The sequence below is a fragment of the Hippocampus zosterae genome, chromosome 12, assembly GCF_025434085.1.
Source record: "Hippocampus zosterae strain Florida chromosome 12, ASM2543408v3, whole genome shotgun sequence".
Lineage (NCBI taxonomy): Eukaryota > Metazoa > Chordata > Actinopteri > Syngnathiformes > Syngnathidae > Hippocampus > Hippocampus zosterae.
The window spans coordinates 10397912-10420713 of NC_067462.1; the positions used below are offsets into that span (position 1 = coordinate 10397912).

A 22802-nucleotide genomic window follows, 5' to 3' on the forward strand; every position below is an offset into this window, starting at 1 on the left:
TCAATGTTCCCTCTAAGCTACGTGCGTGAGCAATTGCGTACTTCTCTCACCGTCTCAGCGCACACGTTTCGACACTCATTCCTTCATTTCCACCCCACTTTAATCTACAAACAGGACACCAGACTATTTCCACTTACATGACAGTTTCAGTTGTGCGACCGAGGGTGCCCACTCAAGTGAAGGATGGTTTGAGGCATACACTTCCACACATTCACTCGCACTCACCACAGACAAGAGGCTGCAGGCGGTGCGCAGACAGCTCCATTCAGGAAGTCCAAACATGGGCATAGTTTACGAGCCCCTTGAATGAGGTTTTTTTCGTGCGTGTCAAAGGTCAGGTGACTAGGATTTATTTATTTATTTATTTTAATTAAATGACATGTTTTCCATTATAGATGAGTGGAGTGTGTGTCACCATAGTTATAGAGACTGGATTTTTTAATTACACTTAAAATAGCCTGAGTGCTACAATAAAGTAGCGAACTTGAGCCAATTTTATTTGCGTCATAAATCTCCATTCGGTCTTATGTTCGATTTGGATATGAAGGTAATTCTATTCTTTTTTTTCATAACATACTCTACGTACATAACGTACCTTGTTATGATCGCAGGTTTTGGACAGGTGTCATACTGGTTTGGGCGCCGTGTGCATGTTTGATGTTTCTCACCACGGTCCAAGGAATGCTCAGTGAGTTTGTGTGAATGCTCAGACGGATGGAAAATTAGAGGGAACATTGCCTGAATTCCTCTGGTACAGATGTTTTAATGGCTCCCAGAGCCAGAACAAAAACCTATGGAGTGGTTGCATGCAGCCATTATGGCCCGCACCTCTGGAAGTCTTTTTTTTAGTTTATCCTTTAACAGATTTTTTGGGACAAGCATAGTTTGTCTGTTCACTTATCTATTGTTTTATCTGCTCATCTATTTATTGATTTATCAGCTTAATACATTTATATCTTCTTTTATTCAAACTTGGCCAGACTTACAGAAACCAAAGGCGCCCTGTACCAGGTTGAATACATATAACATGGTGATCGTAATAGGTTTGCAGCCTTGGTAAATCCTGGAATGGAGTAAGTCACTAACCAGGTTAGCCATGACGATGGTATCATACATGATAGGGTCTCGACTCATGCCCAGGGTAAACTGCAGTCCACGAGGAGGCTGGCCGGTCGACAGGTCGAAACAGTGGCCCTCGAGCAGGAGATGCTCAAGTTCATACTCTGCCGTCACCGTCCCACTCACCTGTCACGGTTTTGAAGAGCACACAAACAAAAATGATCCATTTAAGGTTGGCCAAATTAAGGTCAAACGGGGGAAGCGGTATACCTCCTGAAGGTGGATGTTATCCAAGTCATGGGGGCTGCGGAGGGCTTGCACCATCCAGCCTTCTGGTGTTATCATATTAAGGGTGAGAAGTGGAGTTTCGGCGAGCTCCGTAAAGCGGGCCATCGGACCGGGAGACACCGTGTCATTGGCCAAGAAGGTGACATCAGACTCCAAAACATAAGAGTAAAAGCTGCGGACAGAGAAAAACTGTCAAAACCTCCACATACACATAGGTGCCTTGTTTGTCTTTTTGTGAACTTCATTTTTAGTTTTAAAGTGAAGTCAAATATGACAAAGTGCAGACATGCATATTTAAATGAACACTTAAAAGCCATACTGAAAATTGTGGTCGTGTTCACTACCTGGAAATTGTGGGTATCGGGCAACCTACATCATGAGTGTCACCAAATTTCTACTCAATACAGTATTTTGAAAATCACCGGGACTCACATTCACGGTGTTGTAAAAGTTACAAGACACAGTCTTTGTTGTTGATTTGTTGGGCTGTTTTGTTGCCCCACGGCAGTGCAATTTGCTCAGAGATACAAGAGCGGGCCCAGAGCAATAAGGCGGCGATATTAAGCAGATTGCATCAGTTTAATCTTGTGGAGTGGAGGAGTGAGGCAGAGATGCTCAGTGAATTGTCCGAAGACACTCAAACAAGCCTAACGGGAGCACCTAAGTACAGCTGGAGTGCCGAGCCTACCTCTTGAGGGGCATCTCGGACAACTTGGCCCTGCAATTCATGAACAACCGCAGCCTTAAGTTGACCACTTGACTGAGCACCTGCGGGAGGCCACAGAGGAAGAGAGACTGTTAAAATTAAGAAGCAAAGGCAGAACCAAACAGGCTTCTATGTGATAAACAGCACAGGGTGAAATAAAAACAACCTATATTATGTTCCCGAAAGGATTATTCAATTTACATCACACTTCCTTTGTGAGATAAAATTGTTAGTTCCTGACGTTGCTATCTAGAAGCCATCGCCATTGTCACTGCGGCTCGAATCAGAGATGCATTTTATCTCAGAGGACACAGCCAAAAGTGACGGCGCGCCCGCTACAGCTCTCTGTCATTCAACAGAGAGAGGGAGAAAAACCTGACACTCGATCACAGCGCGAGAGCAACACTGTTGAATTGAAAGTCGCCAGTTTTGCCACTTTGGAGAAAATATGGTTAATATATATATATATATATATATATATATATAAGCGGCTGGATAGCTCAGTTGGTAAGGCATCGGTTTGGCATACGGGAGACGGTGGTTCGAATCCCGCTTGGGGCAAAGATGAGCACATAACACCATCCAGTGTGGGTCCTTGGGCAAGATCCTTCACGCTAATGCCTACCTCATACAATGATGAGAGACAATAAAACGAATGACATGCCGGCTCAGACGTCGCCCGGCCAAACAAGGTCTGCGTCAGGTGCTGGGGAACCAGAGCACCTTGATGAAAAATGGGCTACTGGAACAAAGCGGAGATGGGCGAGAGGCGATAACATGGCTCTGTTGGAATGCTACTACTCAAGCAACCCTAGTCAGAGGGGTTACATGCAGAGAATGTGGGCTGAATGGTTACTTCGAAACCCACAGTCACGGTTGACCACGAAACAACTAGTAGCTCAGTGTTCCAACATCCACAAACGGCAACTGCTGTCACAACTTGAGATTGATGAGGTACAACGCAGGTTCCATGGCGAAGGGCCCCAGGCTTCCAGATCAGAGGAGGAGGTCATACAAGAGATTGGGAGGCAAGCCCCAATGAATGCAGATGATGAGATTGGGTGGCCAGCCCCAATGAATGAAATGCTGAGCGAGGCAGCAACTGACCTGAAAGCTAAGATCATGGCGAGAATAAAAGCTGGGCAACCTAGAAACCGATTACAACGGCTATGTGAAGTACCATCTGAAAGTCTCATAGAAAGTCTGAATGCAGCACTGAGGGCGATCCCTACCGTAACGATCACAGAAACCAATGAGCTGATATACGCTTCAGCATCAGTGATCCTGGAGACTCTGGGCTATAAGAGCAACCATGGAAGCCATGAGATACGTTACCCACCATGGAAAAGACGGTTGGAGGCTAAGATCAAGGCGGCCCGGAAAGATGTGAGTCAATTGACAGAGGCCCAGAGAGGTGTGATGAAAAGGCCGATACCCGAGAGGTACATCCAGATGACCATACCTGAAGCACTCGAAACTGCCAAACAAAGGCTGCAAGCCTTGTCCAGTCGCCTAAAGCGGTACACGAAAGAGAATGAGGCCAGACGAATAAACAGGCTGTTCGCAACACAACCTGCGAAAGTGTACGCTCAGTGGCAGGGTCCTAACAACAGAGCCGACCCACCAAGACTGGAAACTGAAAGGTACTGGAAAGGCATATGGGAGAAGGAGGTTGCACATAACAGCAGTGCACAATGGCTGGTGACCCTGAGAGAGGAGCACAGCAACCTCCCTGAACAGAACCCAGTTACCATAACAGTGGCAGACATACAGGAAAGAGTCTCAGATATGAAGAACTGGACAGCACCAGGCCCGGACATGGTCCACACCTACTGGCTAAAGAAACTCACAGCACTCCATGAGCGCCTAGCAGTACAAATGAACCAGCTGCTGAGGGATGGGACTCACCCAGAATGGCTAACCGAAGGGCGTACGATCCTGATAATGAAGGATCCCTCAAAGGGTGCAGTTCCATCCAACTATCGGCCAATAACCTGTCTCTCCACAACATGGAAGCTCATGTCAGGCATCATTGCGGCTAAGATAAGTGGACACATGGATCAATACATGAGCGAAGCACAGAAGGGCATTGGTAGAGATACTAGAGGAGCCAAACATCAACTCCTGGTTGACAGAACAGTCGCACACGACTGCAGGTCCCGACGTACCAACCTGTGCACAGCTTGGATTGATTACAAGAAAGCCTATGACTCGATGCCACATACATGGATCACTGAATGCTTGGAGTTGTATAAGGTGAACAGGACCCTAAGAGCCTTCGTTGCGAACTCGATGAGGATGTGGAAAACCACACTTGAAGCCAATGGCAAGCCACTTACCCAAGTGTCCATCAAATGTGGCATATACCAAGGTGATGCACTCTCCCCGCTGCTGTTCTGCATAGGACTGAACCCCCTAAGCCAAGTAATCACCAAGACAGGCTATGGATACCGCCTCAGAAATGGAGCTACAATCAGTCACCTCCTCTACATGGATGACATAAAGCTGTATGCTAAGAGCAAAAGGGACATAGATTCCCTGATCCACACAACCAGGATCTACAGCAGCGACATCGGGATGTCATTCGGGCTTGAGAAATGTAGTCGGATGGTGACTCAGAGAGGAAAGGTAGTCCGCACTGAAGGGGTCTCACTCCCAGAAGGAACAATAGCAGACATTGAGGACAGCTACAAGTACCTTGGTATACCACAAGCCAATGGCAACCTCGAACTGGCAACAAGGAAAGCGGCTACGGCCAAATACCTCCAGCGAGTGAGGCAAGTCCTAAGAAGCCAGCTCAATGGCAAGAATAAGACCCGGGCAATAAACAGCTATGCCCTGCCAGTGATCAGATACCCTGCAGGAATAATAAGGTGGCCAAAGGAAGAGATTCAGACCACGGACGTTAAGACCCGAAAGCTCTTAACCATGCATGGAGGGTTCCATCCCAAATCCAGCACCCTGAGACTGTATGCAAGCCGAAAGGAAGGAGGCCGGGGACTAGTGAGTGTGAGAGCCACTGTCCAGAATGAAACATCCAAGCTCCATGAATACATCAAGGAGAAGGCTCCAACGGATGACGTACTCAGAGAATGTCTCAGACAATGGGGAACAGAAGATGAGGCGCTGGAAGAGGGACCATCATGGGAGGACAAGCCCCTACACGGGATGTACCACCGGACCATAACTGAAGTGGCTGATCTCAAGAAGTCCTATCAGTGGCTAGAGAGGGCTGGCCTGAAGGACAGCACAGAGGCACTCATCCTGGCTGCTCAGGAACAGGCATTGAGCACCAGAGCCATTGAGGCCCAGATATACCACACCAGACAAGACCCAAGGTGTAGGTTGTGCAAAGAGGCACCTGAGACGATCCAACACATAACTGCAGGGTGTAAGATGCTGGCAGGGAAAGCCTACATGGAACGCCATAACCAGGTTGCTGGCATAGTCTACCGAAACATCTGTGCGGAGTATGGACTGGAAACCCCAAGGTCAAAATGGGAAACACCTCCGAAGGTGGTGGAGAATGACAGAGCGAAGATCCTGTGGGACTTCCAGATCCAGACTGACAAGATGGTAATGGCGAACCAACCAGATATCGTGATCATAGATAAAGGGCAGAGGAAAGCCGTTGTAGTGGATGTAGCGGTCCCAAGTGATGGAAACATCAGGAAGAAGGAACATGAGAAACTCGAGAAATACCAAGGGCTCAGAGAGGAGCTGGAGAGAGCCTGGAAGGTAAAGGTGACAGTCGTGCCTGTGGTGGTCGGAGCACTCGGGGCAGTGACCCCCAAACTAGATGAGTGGTTGCAACAGATCCCTGGAACAACATCGGACATCTCAGTCCAGAAATGTGCAGTGCTGGGAACAGCAAGGATACTGCGCAGAACCCTCAAGCTTCCTGGCCTCTGGTAGAGGACCCGAGCTGAATGAGGGACGGACACCACCCAAGGGGTGAGATGAGGATTTTATTTTATATATATATATATAAAATAATATGGTTTTGAAAAGTCGCTAAATCTAGCAACAAAGTCATATGGGAAGAAGAACTGTTCTAAGGGAATAAGCTATTTTATTGGTAGCATCAGGTTGGATGCTAGAAGCATTTGAGGCAGCTGAAAACGGGATAGAAATGTCTGTTCAACCCAGTTGTGCTCACTCACAAGGCAGAAAGAAAGCGATGGAGAAAAATACAATTTAAAAAAAGCAATTCCTGGGCAATTTAAGCTTTTCTAGGACATTTAACTTTTTCCCCCCTCCTTTTTCAGAAGTGCAAAATTGGTCAATCATATTCCAGGTTTCCAGGATACATCGGAACCATGGAAATGCATGTTTTATTTCACCTTAGCGTCACTTCTAGTAGCAACTAGCAGAAGCCAGCCACTCAGACGTTGCGAATTTCTAGTCCATGGTGTATATTGGGATTTTTTGGTCAGTGGATAAAGATCGAAACAACCTTCCAGCCCCCAAGCCAAACACTTCCAATCAAGCCCTTACAGATTGAGCTACTGCTGTTCACAATATATACGCAATATAAGAAAGTGAAACAAAACAACAAAGGGTCAGTGGCTTTGTGCAGGGGGCTGCCTCAATCACAACCACAAATCAATACAATATGCCACCATCATGATTTCTCCTGCACACCGCAGTGCTAGACTGAGAGCACACAGCTAACAATGTCTGGTGACGGTAGGTTATTCACTCACTGCCTGAACAGAGTGAGTCATATTTTCATATTAAGCCAGGCCATCTGTGGTGGATTTCCACAAAATAAGCCCACTGGTCTCCGACAAAGCCTAATAAACACATGCAAGCTCTATTTGACTTCATATCCTGTAAGGTGAAGTTTAGAATGGACTGACTTATGATGCATCCACTGGAAGTTGTGCAGGCAGTATAGTTATGTCCATAAATAGTGTCGGATCAAACCCGGTCAACGCTGTTCGACCTCACTAAAGAATTCGACAGAGGTGGATGCGGCAGAGTAAATGAAAATTGAAAGACTCCATGTCATCTCCCTTCTACTCAGTCAGTGGTTCTCAAATGTTTTACACCAAGTACCACCTCCCACCCAAAAAAAAAAAATCCAAAACACTCTCTACAGGTATGACCATAATGGTTCAACATTAAAATAAAGCAACATATAACACTCACATGTGCATAAAAAATGAGGCACGCATTTTAGTCCTAAAAATAATACCCACGGATCCAGACTGCCCTCAATTCTGCCCCTAAAATTCCAGACAGTGAAAGTAAAATTTTCTTGCGCCAATTTCAAATTTTCAAGAAAAATCTATTTTTTTGTTGCCGTCAAACTTTGTCTCCACACTTAGCCCATTTATCAGAAAAATAGTGAAAACGAGTGGCTGTGAATATTTACTTGGCAAGGCACACCTCAATTTTCTACTTGCGCCCCTAAAATTTCAGGTGGGGGGCCCACTGTGGTTCTTGGGGAAAAAAAAGTTAGTCTGGATTCTGGAGTCCTGTGACATCATGTCTAAAAAACCAAAACAGTACCAAAATTGTATTTTGGTACTCTTTTCAACTTCAAACAATGGACATTTCAAATTTTCACACTGCTCCAAAGCAGCCACCATAAATTTGTCCAAGCCATTCGGCAAAGGAAAATAATGCTGACCATTAAAAATGATACAACCTCTGCATGTTTAAAAGCACTTCTTCCTCTTTTAAGGTTGCATGTGATTTTGGCTGAGACCTGAGAAGGGCCTGCACTGGTCACCAGCGAACCGAAGAATAGACAAGCTTTCACAGTCTCTCATTTTCAATTTTCATATATTTCAATCAGAATATCATCATCACCCAATGTTACATCACTTTCTCAACAACAAGCTCTTTCGTTTTTTGTGCTGCAGCTCAATATACAGGATAGTATGATGGCTGTGAAAAGGTCTACGCTTTGGGTGCTAAATCTGACTGTCAGCGTTTGCAGTGTATTTTTATGAAATCACAGTAAAGCTGATGTTTATCGCTCCTAGGGAAGAAAAAAAGTGTTAAACATGGTTTTCATTGGACAGCGACGATAACTTACAATCAGCAAGGGGGACATCTTCTGCGCTGCCCTGGTTAGTGGGTCAACAATGGCTACCACATCAAAGTACACCTCGTTTTCACGGGGTGAGAGCTGCAGCACACTGAGGAGGGAAATGGAACAAGGCTTGCTAATACAACCAAAATCAACGGAAAGTGACATTCAATTTGGAAATACCAAATTGTCGCATGTTTTATTTTTCAAACACAGCTTGGCCAACTCCCCAGCACAATTGCTAACCTGTGGCTCTCTTTGAGAAATTTCACATCCCTTCGGATCTCTGCCTTGGGCGCTGCAGCCAACAGGGCGTCGACTTTCATGACCAGGTTGCTGCCACTGAGACAAAAAAAATGAAAAAAAAGGAGTTGTATTCTTTCAAATCATACTATGACAGCGAAGAGGGCATACGGTTTATGGGATTCTCAAGCATCCATCATGAACGGTCAGAGGGAACATAAAATGGGGAGGAAAAAAAAGCCTTTACTGCTTTGGCTTCATCCCCATCAGTTTAACTTGGGCTTTGACTTTCTCAGCAGAGCTGCTCCGAGTAATCTTGTCCAGCAATTGGAAATCCTCTGCAGTGAATTCCTCTTGCTCATCGAGTGGCCCGAGGATCTGACACACACACACGCACACACACACACACACCAGACTAGAATCATGTTGCAACACTGCAGCGACAAAAATATTGTTTTCACCCCTATTAGTTGGTTAGTTATTCGGATGAAGCAAAATGCACACCACTAGTTTTTTTTCACACAATGACAACTATGGGTGGAACCCACAGAAAATAAACGATTTAATATATAATTGTGATATTTTGCAAGTGACAGACATATCAAGAGACAATGATGATGTCAATTACCAGTGCCACCAACAAATTAAGACAATGACCCATAACATACTGGTGGGGCAATTAAGGAGTAACTCAAGAGGAAGTGCGTTAAGGTCAGGCAGTGGTCAAGTCCAGATTTAGCCACAGGGCACATATTCATTCGAAAAATCTCACAGGACACCACCAACTATAACATCACAAAAGGTACAGTATACAAAAACAATGAAGATCTCTCTCGATGTACCCACAATTCAAGCTAATTATGCGGCTTCTGCCATCTGGTGGAAGAGCATTTAATTGTTCTGCCTGTCACGACATGTTGCCGTCATGGACATGAACTAAAATACAAATGTTGTGAATAAAGAATTTTCAGACCCAATAAGACCCATTAGTTCTTCTAGTTGATCATCTTTCACAACAAACGAAAATGAAGCGGAACAGAATCACTGTAGTCATTCTCCAGATATCAAGCCAACAGAAAACCTGTGGAGGGAGAGTTGAAGCTTCAAGTTTTCAAGCCGCAGCCAAGAAACTTGAAGGATTTAGAGAGTTACACAAGAGACGTGGGCCAAGATCCCGCATGAGCTCTGTAAACCTAGCAACCGACGACAAGAAATGTCGCATCGCTGTGCTTGCCAGCAAGGATTTCTCCGCCAAGTACTCTGTCATGTTTTGAATCAAGTAAGAAAATACACAACATTTTGATTCTATCTATACATACACAATTCATGTTTGTGATTCGTTGCTGAGCACTTCGTGGTACCTTAACGTTTAGCACGAATAGCGTTTGCCTAACCCACTTAAGAATCGGCAGAGCGTGTCTAATCAATGCTCTTAAATAAATGAATGCATTTTCACTTTTACGCATAACATAAAATAATGCAAAGAATCTAAAGAGGTGCTCCAAACAGCCGCTTTTTGTGTTTATATGCAGAGCACAATCTCGTTTTCATCTATCCGTGCCTCGGAAGGTAGAGTCGAGGACATCTGGAGTTGAAATGTCTTATTTACAACTTGCCTTGGGTGTGTTGAATGTAATGTGATTGTGACACAATGTTTTACCCACTTAAGTCCGTGGTGTTCCGTGTGTTTCCTTCCTGTTGATTTTAAGATAAGAGCCTCGCTGTCTCTCAAGGCAGGGAAATGTATGATCATTTGAATTGGGCCTACCATCTATTGCCATGGAAACTCCTCACAAGTGAAAACATGCAAATAGTTAGTTTCTTTGAGGTTACCCTTTAACTCATTCAGTACCAGCCACTTCTGGACCAAGTCTGAAAAGACGTTTAAAAGCGTCTTTGGGAGTGAATGAGAATCAGCGCATTCTCACAGAGCGGACATTCAATGAATGCACTCACCCTGCCATTGCTGATGACTGCTCTCTGTCCAGGACTCAGTTTCAGGACATCGCGGCAGAAGAGCTGTTGACTGCGGATGAAATCTACTTCTAGCGTGTTGAACTTCTTCTCAAAGGCATCTGTGTTCATCCCCTAAGAGCAGGGAGGGAAAAAAAAAGGTTTGCTTGTATTGAGGTTGCGCTGTACAATCCAATAGAGTAGCTCAAGGACTTTTTCCCTATTACAGTATGTCCAAAACAATATCGGAGCAATTTGCAGGGCTGGGAAATGATAAATGAATGACAAGTAGGCAAACATTACATGTTTTTTTTCTTTTATTATTCACAATAGCCTGGATGCCTTGCGTCAATGCAGTTGTCAGATATTTCAACCCCACCGACTGAGCTGTCAGCCCTCGCATGCGTGAAAGTGAGATTAATCAATTTCTAATTAATAAAAACCAACTTTTAATTAAATCGCTGCCATTTTTTGTGTGTAACAAATTAGGCGTGGGAGTGAAAGGGGTGTGTGGAGTCAGGTTATTAGTTTCTGCAACGTTCCTCTTCTCGGGAGAACAGGTAAACACCAATAATGTCAGCACAATCCAGTCAGCAAGACTGTCTCGCAGCCAATAATAAACTCATATCCCCTGACTCCGGGTCTCAACAAAATACATCCTTCTATTCCTTACATTGCTATTTCCAGCCCACTCACCTGCCCGCCATTGCTCAAAATTGCTCTAATTGAAGTGATGTTTGTTATAGTCTCTGTTGAATGTAAACTGCGCTAGAAGACATTCTCCAGATGGGAGTTTCAAACCTCACTGTCACAGCCGGAGCCCGCACCCAATGGTGGCGAAAACGCTACGACCAGGCGGCTCGTGCCACCGCAGTGACTGACTGCCCCCGTTTGACTGAAAAGATCAGTAAAAGCCAACTGAAATCATGCATTCTGCTGCTCATCCATTCCTGGATACAAGGATATCCGACACCGTGCGTCCCCCGCCCCCGTGACGGATCAAGTGAAACTGACAGCGAGTGGACTGCCCACCTCGATATCCACAAGCTGTGAAGCATCGCACGCACTTCTAAACGTATTCTGAGAGTGGTTGTTCAGAAGGGGAATGAGAAGATGGGCTCATCAATCACCATTTAGCCAGACAGGGCACTTAAATCAAGAAAGTGGTGTTGGACAAATCTTTGTGAGTGGCCACATCGGGCCTTTATTATCCCCCCTTTTGCTGTTATGCTTTCCAGTTATGTCTAAAATGCTGTCATTTATTTCACTGATGCAATGGCCCCATGCTCAATTCAGAAATTCGGTGACGCTGATTGATTACGTGTTTCACCTGTGAAAAAAAAAAATCTATTTCCTGAGGTGCTTCCCATTGCACCAGGGAATTACATCTTTGACGAGGAAATTGGTTGAGCTTCAGGAACATCTTCAATTTACTTCCTATTATCATGCAGCAGAAAGCCAAAAAAAACAAAAAACAAACAAAACAAAAAAACAAGAACATATGACATCAAAAATGAAAAAAAATGTTTTCATAACAGCTTTCAAAAACCTTCTGGGCTCAAGATTTGATTTCACGGAAATTGGAATCGAAATCTAATACAATGATATGACCAATGAAATCACAATAACGACAGCGTGTGTCAACAACTCTTGTTTCAACAAGAGCCCGGAAGAACTTTGTTGAAAATTAGACAAAATGTTCAGACGGTTTTGGCTTCGTTGTTGTGATAATTACAATGATGACCACACAGGTGAGATTTAAATGATTACAGCTAGTTCTTTCTGAATTTATTTTTACTAATTAGCCGACTGTATATTGCTTATTATGCGTTTTTCCCAATATTGATACCAAAAGTCAGTTACATCAAGGCCACATTTTCTACTATAGATACTATCAGGACAGTGCAGTGGGCTGTGTCATTTTTATTTTGTTTAAGATTAAGATTAAGATTAAGAAAACCTTTATTAGTCTCGCAATGGAGAAATTCCAGATTCACAGCAGCAAAGTTATGAAAGGAAGAAGCAGAACAACAAAAAAATAGGAGCTGCTGGAAAGGCAGCCACTCTCGCGGCGCCATTTTGAAGTAAAAAATGGTGAATAACCACACTGTCCGGCTGTAATCGTAGATTAATGCCTGATTGATGATATGATTCATGCAACTAGTGGCCGGGGAAGATCTTTGTATGAATTTGTATGAAAGCTTTTTTTTTTAATCCACAGTTTCACCAACATGCAGTAGGCTGTATTCTATATATATATAGCTGTACATAACAATTTATGCCAAGTGAATCTGTAGTTCAAAATCAATTATCACACACAAATCATCTTTATGAATCTCAACTGTACTGTGGTGAAGTGAGTCAAACCATAGCGCTTTGAGGAAACGAGGCGTGTTTCATTCTATAGAAACGTGCAGTGAGTGCTGTAATTCAGAGCAGCGACCGCCTGCGCTGAAAGAAATGGCACTGCAGTGTGTGCTTTATAAAAGCAGGGGAAGTGCAGAGGACAGTGGTGCAGTCTGCCACAGTCAAGTGGGAATGTGGGAGGAAAAAGTCAGCGGCAGAGAAGCTGCCAGCCAAATTCCCGCTTGCATCGGAGTTGGGGGTTGAAGTTGTTGGAAAGTTTGTTGGTACATCAGGTCCATCATTGAGTCTGAACCATGACTTATCTGTCATAAAGTGAGAGGCAGCTCCTTTGAAGACCGGGATGACACCTCACTGCTAAAATAAGTCCATGTTCTCAAATAGACGTCATTCCTGTGTGAGTCCCTCAGCCTCTGTAAATGCTGGGCAAAAGCATGGCAAGCTGTTCTACTACCTTAGCTCAAGCTGTTTGGTGTTTAACTGAGGATAATGCTTTTGAATTTACTAATCAGGCCCAAAGTGGCAAAACCTAAAAATATCACATTGGAGAAAACATCAGTAACTTTGCTGAAAACAAATACGGTGATCCTATTTGTGGTTTGCGACTGAATGAATCTGTATTTGCATTTTTTTTCTGCGGAGCCTACACTCAGCTGTTTGCTGACAAACGTATCTGCGTAATCTCGTGAAGATGCCAGAAGACGCCTCGGCGACTGAGAAAGTGGTAATTGGTGTCAAGGAAGATTACTAAAGTGCTTCATCTCGACTTCTCTAACAGTCCAATGACCATGTAAATAAATATCGGGTGCGATTCAGGCATTTTGTGTTCCAACTGTATCCACATTCTTGCTGCATTTGCATCTTTGCTGACACGCACAGCTGAAGAAAGGAAGCTGCTTTAGTCCTTTTTATCATATGTTCATTTAACTTTGCTTTTGATATTCTATTTATATTTGGGATGTAATGGGCTAATTTCTAAATCTAGTATCAAATGTGGGAAGGGGGCCAATTACTATTTTTTTTTCTATTTGCGGCATGGTCTGGTGCCAATTGTTAGCAAATAGCACGGGTGTTGTACTGTGATTGTACAGTGATTAAAAAAACTAAACAAATAAGATGTCATGAAACCTCTGAGCGCCATCTACACAGTAATGACATGAGGAGAGAGGAGCGTTGGCGAAGAGCGCCGATGCGTATTTGGAACCGTGAGTCGCCGCTTGGAATTGAAATGGATTTCCATGGGACAGGAGTAGTGAACCAATCTCTTTTTTCGTCAATGGATGCTACAGCTTCTTGTTGACTTTGAAACTTAGCTTGTAGCCGACGTGTGCACATTTTGAGCATGATGTCTCTGATCCACTGGTTAAAGGACACTTTGATTCTCTCCTCTTTCCTCTCAAACTGCTTCAAACAACAAAGCGTGTGATGGAAAAGTGGTTAGAACTGCATGACTGTCCGTGTTTTATGTTATGTGTTGTGTTTATTATTTTACTTTATGTTAACTGTTTTGTAAAGCGCTTTGTTACAGCTGCCGCTGTTGTGAAAGTGCTATATAAATCAGAATGTATTGTATTGTATTGTATTGTAATAACTATGTACGTTTTTGCTTTTGCGTTTTTCTTCTGTGTGCAGTTTGTGATGCCGCCACAAAATGGTACCAAGTTAGCTGAAAGATTAATACAATTTGAGCCGACAGGACAATTTCCTCTCCAATATGTGTCCGTCAGGGTCTTGAAAACATGAGTAGTTTTACTTTATTGAGTATTATTATATGGTGGTTAGCTACTATGATATCTAATTACTGATATTTGTATATCGCTGATGTCGAACTGAAACCTTCTCCGTCACAATTTGGTAAATTTCATATTTTGCACAAATCTATGCTATTAGTCCATCCACGCGTGTGAGCGTTATTTTTACAACTTATTGATCAATCTAAAGTGTTTAAAATGGCTGCCTCTCTTTGAGGATGCAATGTTAAGCAAACATTCCTTTTTGGGGTCTGCTGAGAAGTGCTGATTTTGGAAGTACAAGGATACCAGCAGATGATGCAAATACATGTTTGATAAAGATGGTTTGACTCTGCAATGAATTCATGAAAGAATATGCTGAAGTATTGTGCTTGACTTTGAATGTTTCACTGTAGGGCCGAGTGATTCACCAGAAATATGAAATAAACACACATTCCCGCTAACTGCATACTCGAAAGCGTCCTTTACCTGCAGCAGCAAGTCCTTCATCTTGGTCCCCTGCAGGAGGACCTGGTAACTTTCTTCCTTTGCAAGTTTTTGCACAAACTCAACTGCGGATTTATTCTTTTGGGTGAGGATCGAAGCCCAGATAGCCCGGTACACGGCCGTGTTATCTTCGCTGGGCCTTCCGCTGGGATTATCCATCACACCCACACGCACTCCAGGGCTGGTACTCTGCTTGTGCATGCGTGCACACATGCACACGCGCACACGCGCACACACACACACACACACACACATACGTGTTTTGGTGCATTTTCAGGACGTCCGTTTGTTCACCCGACATATGGGTACATGCCTTTCCCGTGGTCCTACAGGCTCCAAAAAAATATGGTAACCATGAAAAAAAATCAGGAAGACAGCCATCTACTCAGATTTTGGCTAGGACGTAATTTTTTTTTGATTTATGACAAAACTACTACATATGAGGACATTGACAGGTTTTTGTGTATTATGGAGACAGTCACCTCAAACACACTACCATTTCATGTTTTTGTGAATTTTGAGCCCCCTGGATACACATCATTTTCAAGTATATATTACTTATGAAGACCAGCTAAGAGTAAAGTGTGTATTTTTAAATTGACTCATGTTACATACCAACAGTATATGTTAGGCACATGTGTCCAATTGTCATGCTCAGGCATGGGGAGAACTCTACAAAGGAAGGATGCCCAGATTCAAACATTCAAATATCAATTGCTGAACTGTGAGGCGAATGTGCCAAACAGTCGTTATACCCGTCATCCCTCAAATATTCACATTAATAATACAAGATAGTAAAATAAGCTGTGAAGAAGAAGAGACGGTTAAATATGTGGTCAGTCCACTTTCTTATTTTTTAATTGCTGACAATATGAAATTATGAACACAGAAAACATGCCACCTCCTCTCCATGACACAAAGCACTGCAATAGATGAGGGTTGTTTGAACTGAAGAAGATTATGTCAAAATGTGAATACTGCGATGAAGAATTTTTAATGAATCTGGCCATATATTGTGCCATGTGTGTAGCAACTTCTTTAGCTACCGTTAGACAAAAGCAACTTTTCAAAAAGTATTGAAATTCTTGAAATAGGATGAATTCAAATGTTTTAGGGTTTTTCCAAAATATCACCTCAAACCTAATAAGCCTATCTTTTGTGAGAAGTTTGTATATCGTACGTACGTTTATATACAGCAGGAGTGTCCAAGGTCGGTCCTCAAGGGCCGCTGTCTTTTTGTTTTCCAGCTCTCCCAGGATGTTCTAATGCTGCATCAGAGCTGACTGATGAACTGATCGTCTGAAACAGGTGTGATGCAGCCGGGAGAGCTGGAAAACAGGCACGACAGTGGCTCTCCAGGCCCAGATCGGAACATGCCTGATATACAGTATAATTTACATGTTCATACATCTTCAAGGATTTTCCAAATTGCTCTTGAAGATCATGAAACAACAAACGTGAAACACAGTATCCAACAACAAATATGAAATCCATAATTGACCATCCCACCCTAAATGCACCATTGCTATTGCTTTAGTTAACTTGAACTGAAATGTACTCAGGCGTGCTCGCATTTCAATGGACTAGCCATTCATTTCCCTTTTTAATGCAGTTATATCCTGTTGTGGATGTAGTTTTTGATGGACACCCAGCCTCTGTCGTTCAGAGCTGCTGGCTCTGCGTGGAGACAGGACTCACAGCTCGTTTTACCTGAAACTTTATGGCTTGTTATGAAATCAAACATATGTCGCTCAACAGCCTTCACTTCATAATCTGTCCACGTGCGTCTCTTATTCCCACCTGTAAAAGAAGGCATTATTTATTAAAAATGGAAAAATAAAATAATCAAAATAAGATATTCCAGGAAATAATGAGATTTTTGAAAATTTGAGAATTTTGAGAATTTATCTCTCATTCCATTCATGGTCTCCAGAGGGTTCAGTCAGGTCACTTGGTGTCTGGAACATAACATTACGGTGTCAAAATATTCAGCATTCTTCATTCTGACCAGTTAAGAAATGAATAAACATTAATTATCATTGAACATTGCTCACGGGAGAGTTTGGGATGAATATACCACACTATAGAAAGTTAACACTGTTCAGTTCTGTGGAACAGCAATATGGGGACATTCGAACACAGGCTCTCCAGAGTTAGGTTAAGACAAAAGTCATGTCACCTGAAACACACTCAGGTTTTTCAGGTCTGAAGAAATATGAGGACATGACGACTGAAATCATGGAGAGTCCATGTTTCTGATTTATAACTTCTCCTGTGTTTGTCAAAGAAAGCTGAAAACTCAAACCTAGTATATAATGATAAGACGTAGTAACCTGTTGTAAGGAAGAAGTGGATCTTCCACTCCTTTCTTGATCTTCAAAAGGTTTCATCAGGATCGGAACACTTGGTGTCTGCAACATAGCAACAGTGCAGTGTCAGAAATATTCAAATTTATTCATCCTGATTAGTTAATAAATGAATAAACATTGTTATTCATTGAACATCGCTCACAGGAGGGTTTGGGATTAATATAAGACACTATAGAAAGTTAACACTGTTCAGCTCTGTGTAACAGCAATATGGGGACATTCGAACACAGGCTCTCCAGAGTTAAGTCCAGACAAAAATCATATCACCTGAAACACACTCCGGTTTTTCAGGTCTAAAGAAATATGAGGACATGACGACTGAAATCATGGGGAGTCCATGTTTCTGATTTATAACTTCTTCTGTGTTTGTCAAAGAAAGCTGAAAACTCAAACCTAGTATATCATGACAAGAAGTAGTAACCTGTTGTAAGGATGAAGTGTATCTATCATTCCATTCATGGTCTCCAGAGGGCTCAGTCAGGTCACTTGGTGTCTGCAACATAACATTACGGTGTCAAAATATTCAGCATTCTTCATTTTGACCAGTTAAGAAATGAATAAATATTAATTATCATTGAACATTGCTCACGGGAGAGTTTGGGATGAATATACCACACTATAGAAAGTTAACACTGTTCAGTTCTGTGGAACAGCAATATGGGGACATTCGAACACAGGCTCTCCAGAGTTAGGTTAAGACAAAAGTCATGTCACCTGAAACACACTCAGGTTTTTCAGGTCTGAAGAAATATGAGGACATGACGACTGAAATTATGGATAGTCTATGTTTCTGACTTATACTGTAACTTCTCCTGTGTTTGTCAAAGAAAGCTGAAAACTCAAACCTAGTATATCATGATAAGAAGTAGTAACCTGTTGTAAGAATGAAGTGGATCTCTCATTCCATTCATGGTCTCCAGAGGGTTCAGTCAGGTCACTTGGTGTCTGGAACATAACATTACGGTGTCAAAATATTCAGCATTCTTCATTCTGACCAGTAAAGAAATGAATAAACATTAATTATCATTGAACATTGCTCACGGGAGAGTTTGGGATGAATATACCACACTATAGAAAGTTAACACTGTTCAGTTCTGTGGAACAGCAATATGGGGACATTCGAACACAGGCTCTCCAGAGTTAAGTCCAGACAAAAATCATATCACCTGAAACACACTCCGGTTTTTCAGGTCTAAAGAAATATGAGGACATGACGACTGAAATCATGGAGAGTCCATGTTTCTGATTTATAACTTCTTCTGTGTTTGTCAAAGAAAGCTGAAAACTCAAACCTAGTATATCATGACAAGAAGTAGTAACCTGTTGTAAGGATGAAGTGTATCTATCATTCCATTCATGGTCTCCAGAGGGTTCAGTCAGGTCACTTGGTGTCTGCAACATAACATTCCGGTGTCAAAATATTCAGCATTCTTCATTTTGACCAGTTAAGAAATGAATAGATATTAATTATCATTGAACATTGCTCACGGGAGAGTTCGGGATGAATATACCACACTATAGAAAGTTAACACTGTTCAGTTCTGTGGAACAGCAATATGGGGACATTCGAACACAGGCTCTCCAGAGTTAGGTTAAGACAAAAGTCATGTCACCTGAAACACACTCAGGTTTTTCAGGTCTGAAGAAATATGAGGACATGACGACTGAAATTATGGAGAGTCTATGTTTCTGACTTATAACTTCTCCTGTGTTTGTCAAAGAAAGCTGAAAACTCAAACCTAGTATATCATGATAAGAAGTAGTAACCTGTTGTAAGAATGAAGTGGATCTCTCATTCCATTCATGGTCTCCAGAGGGTTCAGTCAGGTCACTTGGTGTCTGGAACATAACATTACGGTGTCAAAATATTCAGCATTCTTCATTCTGACCAGTTAAGAAATGAATAAACATTAATTATCATTGAACATTGCTCACGGGAGAGTTTGGGATGAATATACCACACTATAGAAAGTTAACACTGTTCAGTTCTGTGGAACAGCAATATGGGGACATTCGAACACAGGCTCTCCAGAGTTAGGTTAAGACAAAAGTCATGTCACCTGAAACACACTCAGGTTTTTCAGGTCTGAAGAAATATGAGGACATGACGACTGAAATCATGGAGAGTCCATGTTTCTGATTTATAACTTCTCCTGTGTTTGTCAAAGAAAGCTCAAAACTCAAACCTAGTATATAATGATAAGACGTAGTAACCTGTTGTAAGGAAGAAGTGGATCTTCATCTCCTTTCTTGATCTTCAAAAGGTTTCATCAGGATCGGAACACTTGGTGTCTGCAACATAGCAACAGTGCAGTGTCAGAAATATTCAAATTTATTCATCCTGATTAGTTAATAAATGAATAAACATTGTTATTCATTGAACATCGCTCACAGGAGGGTTTGGGATTAATATAAGACACTATAGAAAGTTAACACTGTTCAGCTCTGTGTAACAGCAATATGGGGACATTCGAACACAGGCTCTCCAGAGTGAAGTCCAGACAAAAATCATATCACCTGAAACACACTCCGGTTTTTCAGGTCTAAAGAAATATGAGGACATGACGACTGAAATCATGGAGAGTCCATGTTTCTGATTTATAACTTCTTCTGTGTTTGTCAAAGAAAGCTGAAAACTCAAACCTAGTATATCATGACAAGAAGTAGTAACCTGTTGTAAGGATGAAGTGTATCTATCATTCCATTCATGGTCTCCAGAGGGTTCAGTCAGGTCACTTGGTGTCTGCAACATAACATTACGGTGTCAAAATATTCAGCATTCTTCATTTTGACCAGTTAAGAAATGAATAAATATTAATTATCATTGAACATTGCTCACGGGAGAGTTTGGGATGAATATACCACACTATAGAAAGTTAACACTGTTCAGTTCTGTGGAACAGCAATATGGGGACATTCGAACACAGGCTCTCCAGAGTTAGGTTAAGACAAAAGTCATGTCACCTGAAACACACTCAGGTTTTTCAGGTCTGAAGAAATATGAGGACATGACGACTGAAATCATGGAGAACCTATGTTTCTGACTTATAACTTCTCCTGTGTTTGTCAAAGAAAGCTGAAAACTCAAACCTAGTATATCATGATAAGAAGTAGTAACCTGTTGTAAGAATGAAGTGGATCTCTCACTCCATTCATGGTCTCCAGAGGGTTCAGTCAGGTCACTTGGTGTCTGCAACATAACATTACGGTGTCAAAATATTCAGCATTCTTCATTCTGACCAGTTAAGAAATGAATAAATATTAATTATCATTGAACATTGCTCACGGGAGAGTTTGGGATGAATATACCACACTATAGAAAGTTAACACTGTTCAGTTCTGTGGAACAGCAATATGGGGACATTCGAACACAGGCTCTCCAGAGTTAGGTTAAGACAAAAGTCATGTCACCTGAAACACACTCAGGTTTTTCAGGTCTGAAGAAATATGAGGACATGACGACTGAAATCATGGAGAGTCTATGTTTCTGACTTATAACTTCTCCTGTGTTTGTCAAAGAAAGCTGAAAACTCAAACCTAGTATATCATGATAAGAAGTAGTAACCTGTTGTAAGAATGAAGTGGATCTCTCACTCCATTCATGGTCTCCAGAGGGTTCAGTCAGGTCACTTGGTGTCTGCAACATAACATCACGGTGTCAAAATATTCAGCATTCTTCATTCTGACCAGTTAAGAAATGAATAAATATTAATTATCATTGAACATTGCTCACGGGAGAGTTTGGGATGAATATACCACACTATAGAAAGTTAACACTGTTCAGTTCTGTGGAACAGCAATATGGGGACATTCGAACACAGGCTCTCCAGAGTAAGGTTAAGACAAAAGTCATGTCACCTGAAACACACTCAGGTTTTTCAGGTCTCAAGAAATATGAGGACATGACGACTGAAATCATGGAGAGTCCATGTTTCTGATTTATAACTTCTCCTGTGTTTGTCAAAGAAAGCTGAAAACTCAAACCTAGTATATCATGATAAGAAGTAGTAACCTGTTGTAAGGATGAAGTGGATCTCTCACTCCATTCTTGTTCTCCAGAGGGTTCAGTCAGGTCACTTGGTGTCTGCAACATAACATTACGGTGTCAAAATACTCAGCATTTTTCATTTTGACCAGTTAAGAAATGAATAAATATTAATTATCATTGAACATTGCTCACGGGAGAGTTTGGGATGAATATACCACACTATAGAAAGTTAACACTGTTCAGTTCTGTGGTACAGCAATATGGGGACATTCGAACACAGGCTCTCCAGATGTTAGGTTAAGGCAAAAGTCTTGTCACCTGAAACACACTCGGGTTTTTCAGGTCTAAAGAAATATGAGGACATGACGACTGAAATCATGGAGAGTCCATGTTTCTGATTTATAACTTCTCCTGTGTTTGTCAAAGAACATTGAAAATTCAAACCTAGTATATCATGATAGGAAGTAGTAACCTGTTGTAAGGATGAAGTGGATCTCTCACTCCATTCTTGGTTTCCAGAGGGTTCAGTCAGGTACCTGTCACTTGATGTCTGCAACATAACAACATTACGGTGTCAAAAGTTTCAGCATTCTTCATTCTGACCAGTTAAGAAATGAATACATATTAATTATCATTGAACATTGCTCACGGGAGAGTTTGGGATGAATATACCACACTATAGAAAGTTAACACTGTTCAGTTCTGTGGAACAGCAATATGGGGACATTCGAACACAGGCTCTCCAGAGTTAGGTTAAGACAAAAGTCATGTCACCTGAAACACACTCAGGTTTTTCAGGTCTGAAGAAATATGAGGACATGACGACTGAAATCATGGAGAGTCTATGTTTCTGATTTAGAACTTCTCCTGTGTTTGTCAAAGAAAGCTGAAAACTCAAACCTAGTATATCATGATAAGAAGTAGTAACCTGTTGAAAGGATGAAGTGGATCTCTCACTCCATTCATGGTCTCCAGAGGGTTCAGTCAGGTCACTTGGTGTCTGCAACATAACATTACGGTGTCAAAATATTCAGCATTCTTCATTCTGACCAGTTAAGAAATGAATAAATATTAATTATCATTGAACATTGCTCACAGGAGAGTTTGGGAATAATGTACCACACTATAGAAAGTTAACACTGTTCTTCTCTGTGGAACAGCAATATGGGGACATTTAGACACAGCCTCTCCAGAGTTAGGTTAAGACAAAAGTCATGACACCTGAAACACACTCAGGTTTTTCAGGTCTAAAGAAATATGAGGACATGACGACTGAAATCATGGAGAGTCCATGTTTCTGATTTATAACTTCTCCTGTGTTTGTCAAAGAAAGCTGAAAACTCAAACCTAGTATATCATGACAAGAAGTAGTAACCTGTTGTAAGGATGAAGTGTATCTATCATTCCATTCATGGTCTCCAGAGGGTTCAGTCAGGTCACTCGGTGTCTGCAACATAACATTACGGTGTCAAAATATTCAGCATTCTTCATTTTGACCAGTTAAGAAATGAATAAATATTAATTATCATTGAACATTGCTCACGGGAGAGTT

General features: G+C 42.0%; 1 protein-coding gene and 1 long non-coding RNA gene across 5 annotated transcripts in view; both read right to left on the minus strand.

The window, feature by feature from the left end:
- The window catches only part of uggt2 (UDP-glucose glycoprotein glucosyltransferase 2), a 52380-nt gene that overhangs the window by 14238 nt on the left and 15340 nt on the right, over positions 1-22802 (minus strand). For both annotated transcript variants that reach the window (XM_052082529.1, XM_052082530.1), the window contains exons 21-28: positions 14876-15082; positions 10296-10427; positions 8587-8717; positions 8343-8438; positions 8103-8205; positions 2036-2115; positions 1330-1519; positions 1087-1245 (exon numbers count right to left, since the gene is read on the minus strand). In XM_052082529.1, coding sequence (XP_051938489.1) covers positions 1087-1245; positions 1330-1519; positions 2036-2115; positions 8103-8205; positions 8343-8438; positions 8587-8717; positions 10296-10427; positions 14876-15082 — 1098 coding nt within the window. The remainder of the gene's footprint in view (positions 1-1086; positions 1246-1329; positions 1520-2035; positions 2116-8102; positions 8206-8342; positions 8439-8586; positions 8718-10295; positions 10428-14875; positions 15083-22802) is intronic.
- LOC127611831 (uncharacterized) lies at positions 17057-21251 on the minus strand. Of its 3 annotated transcripts, none has more exons than XR_007965478.1 (5): positions 20828-21251; positions 19934-20005; positions 19477-19554; positions 18108-18207; positions 17057-17198 (listed from the first exon to the last, which is right to left on the minus strand). It is a non-coding gene; the product is annotated as an uncharacterized LOC127611831 (long non-coding RNA). The 3 variants fall into 3 exon arrangements; XR_007965476.1 differs by lacking the exon at positions 18108-18207 and adding an exon at positions 19002-19101; XR_007965477.1 differs by lacking the exons at positions 18108-18207; positions 20828-21251 and adding exons at positions 19002-19101; positions 20381-20812.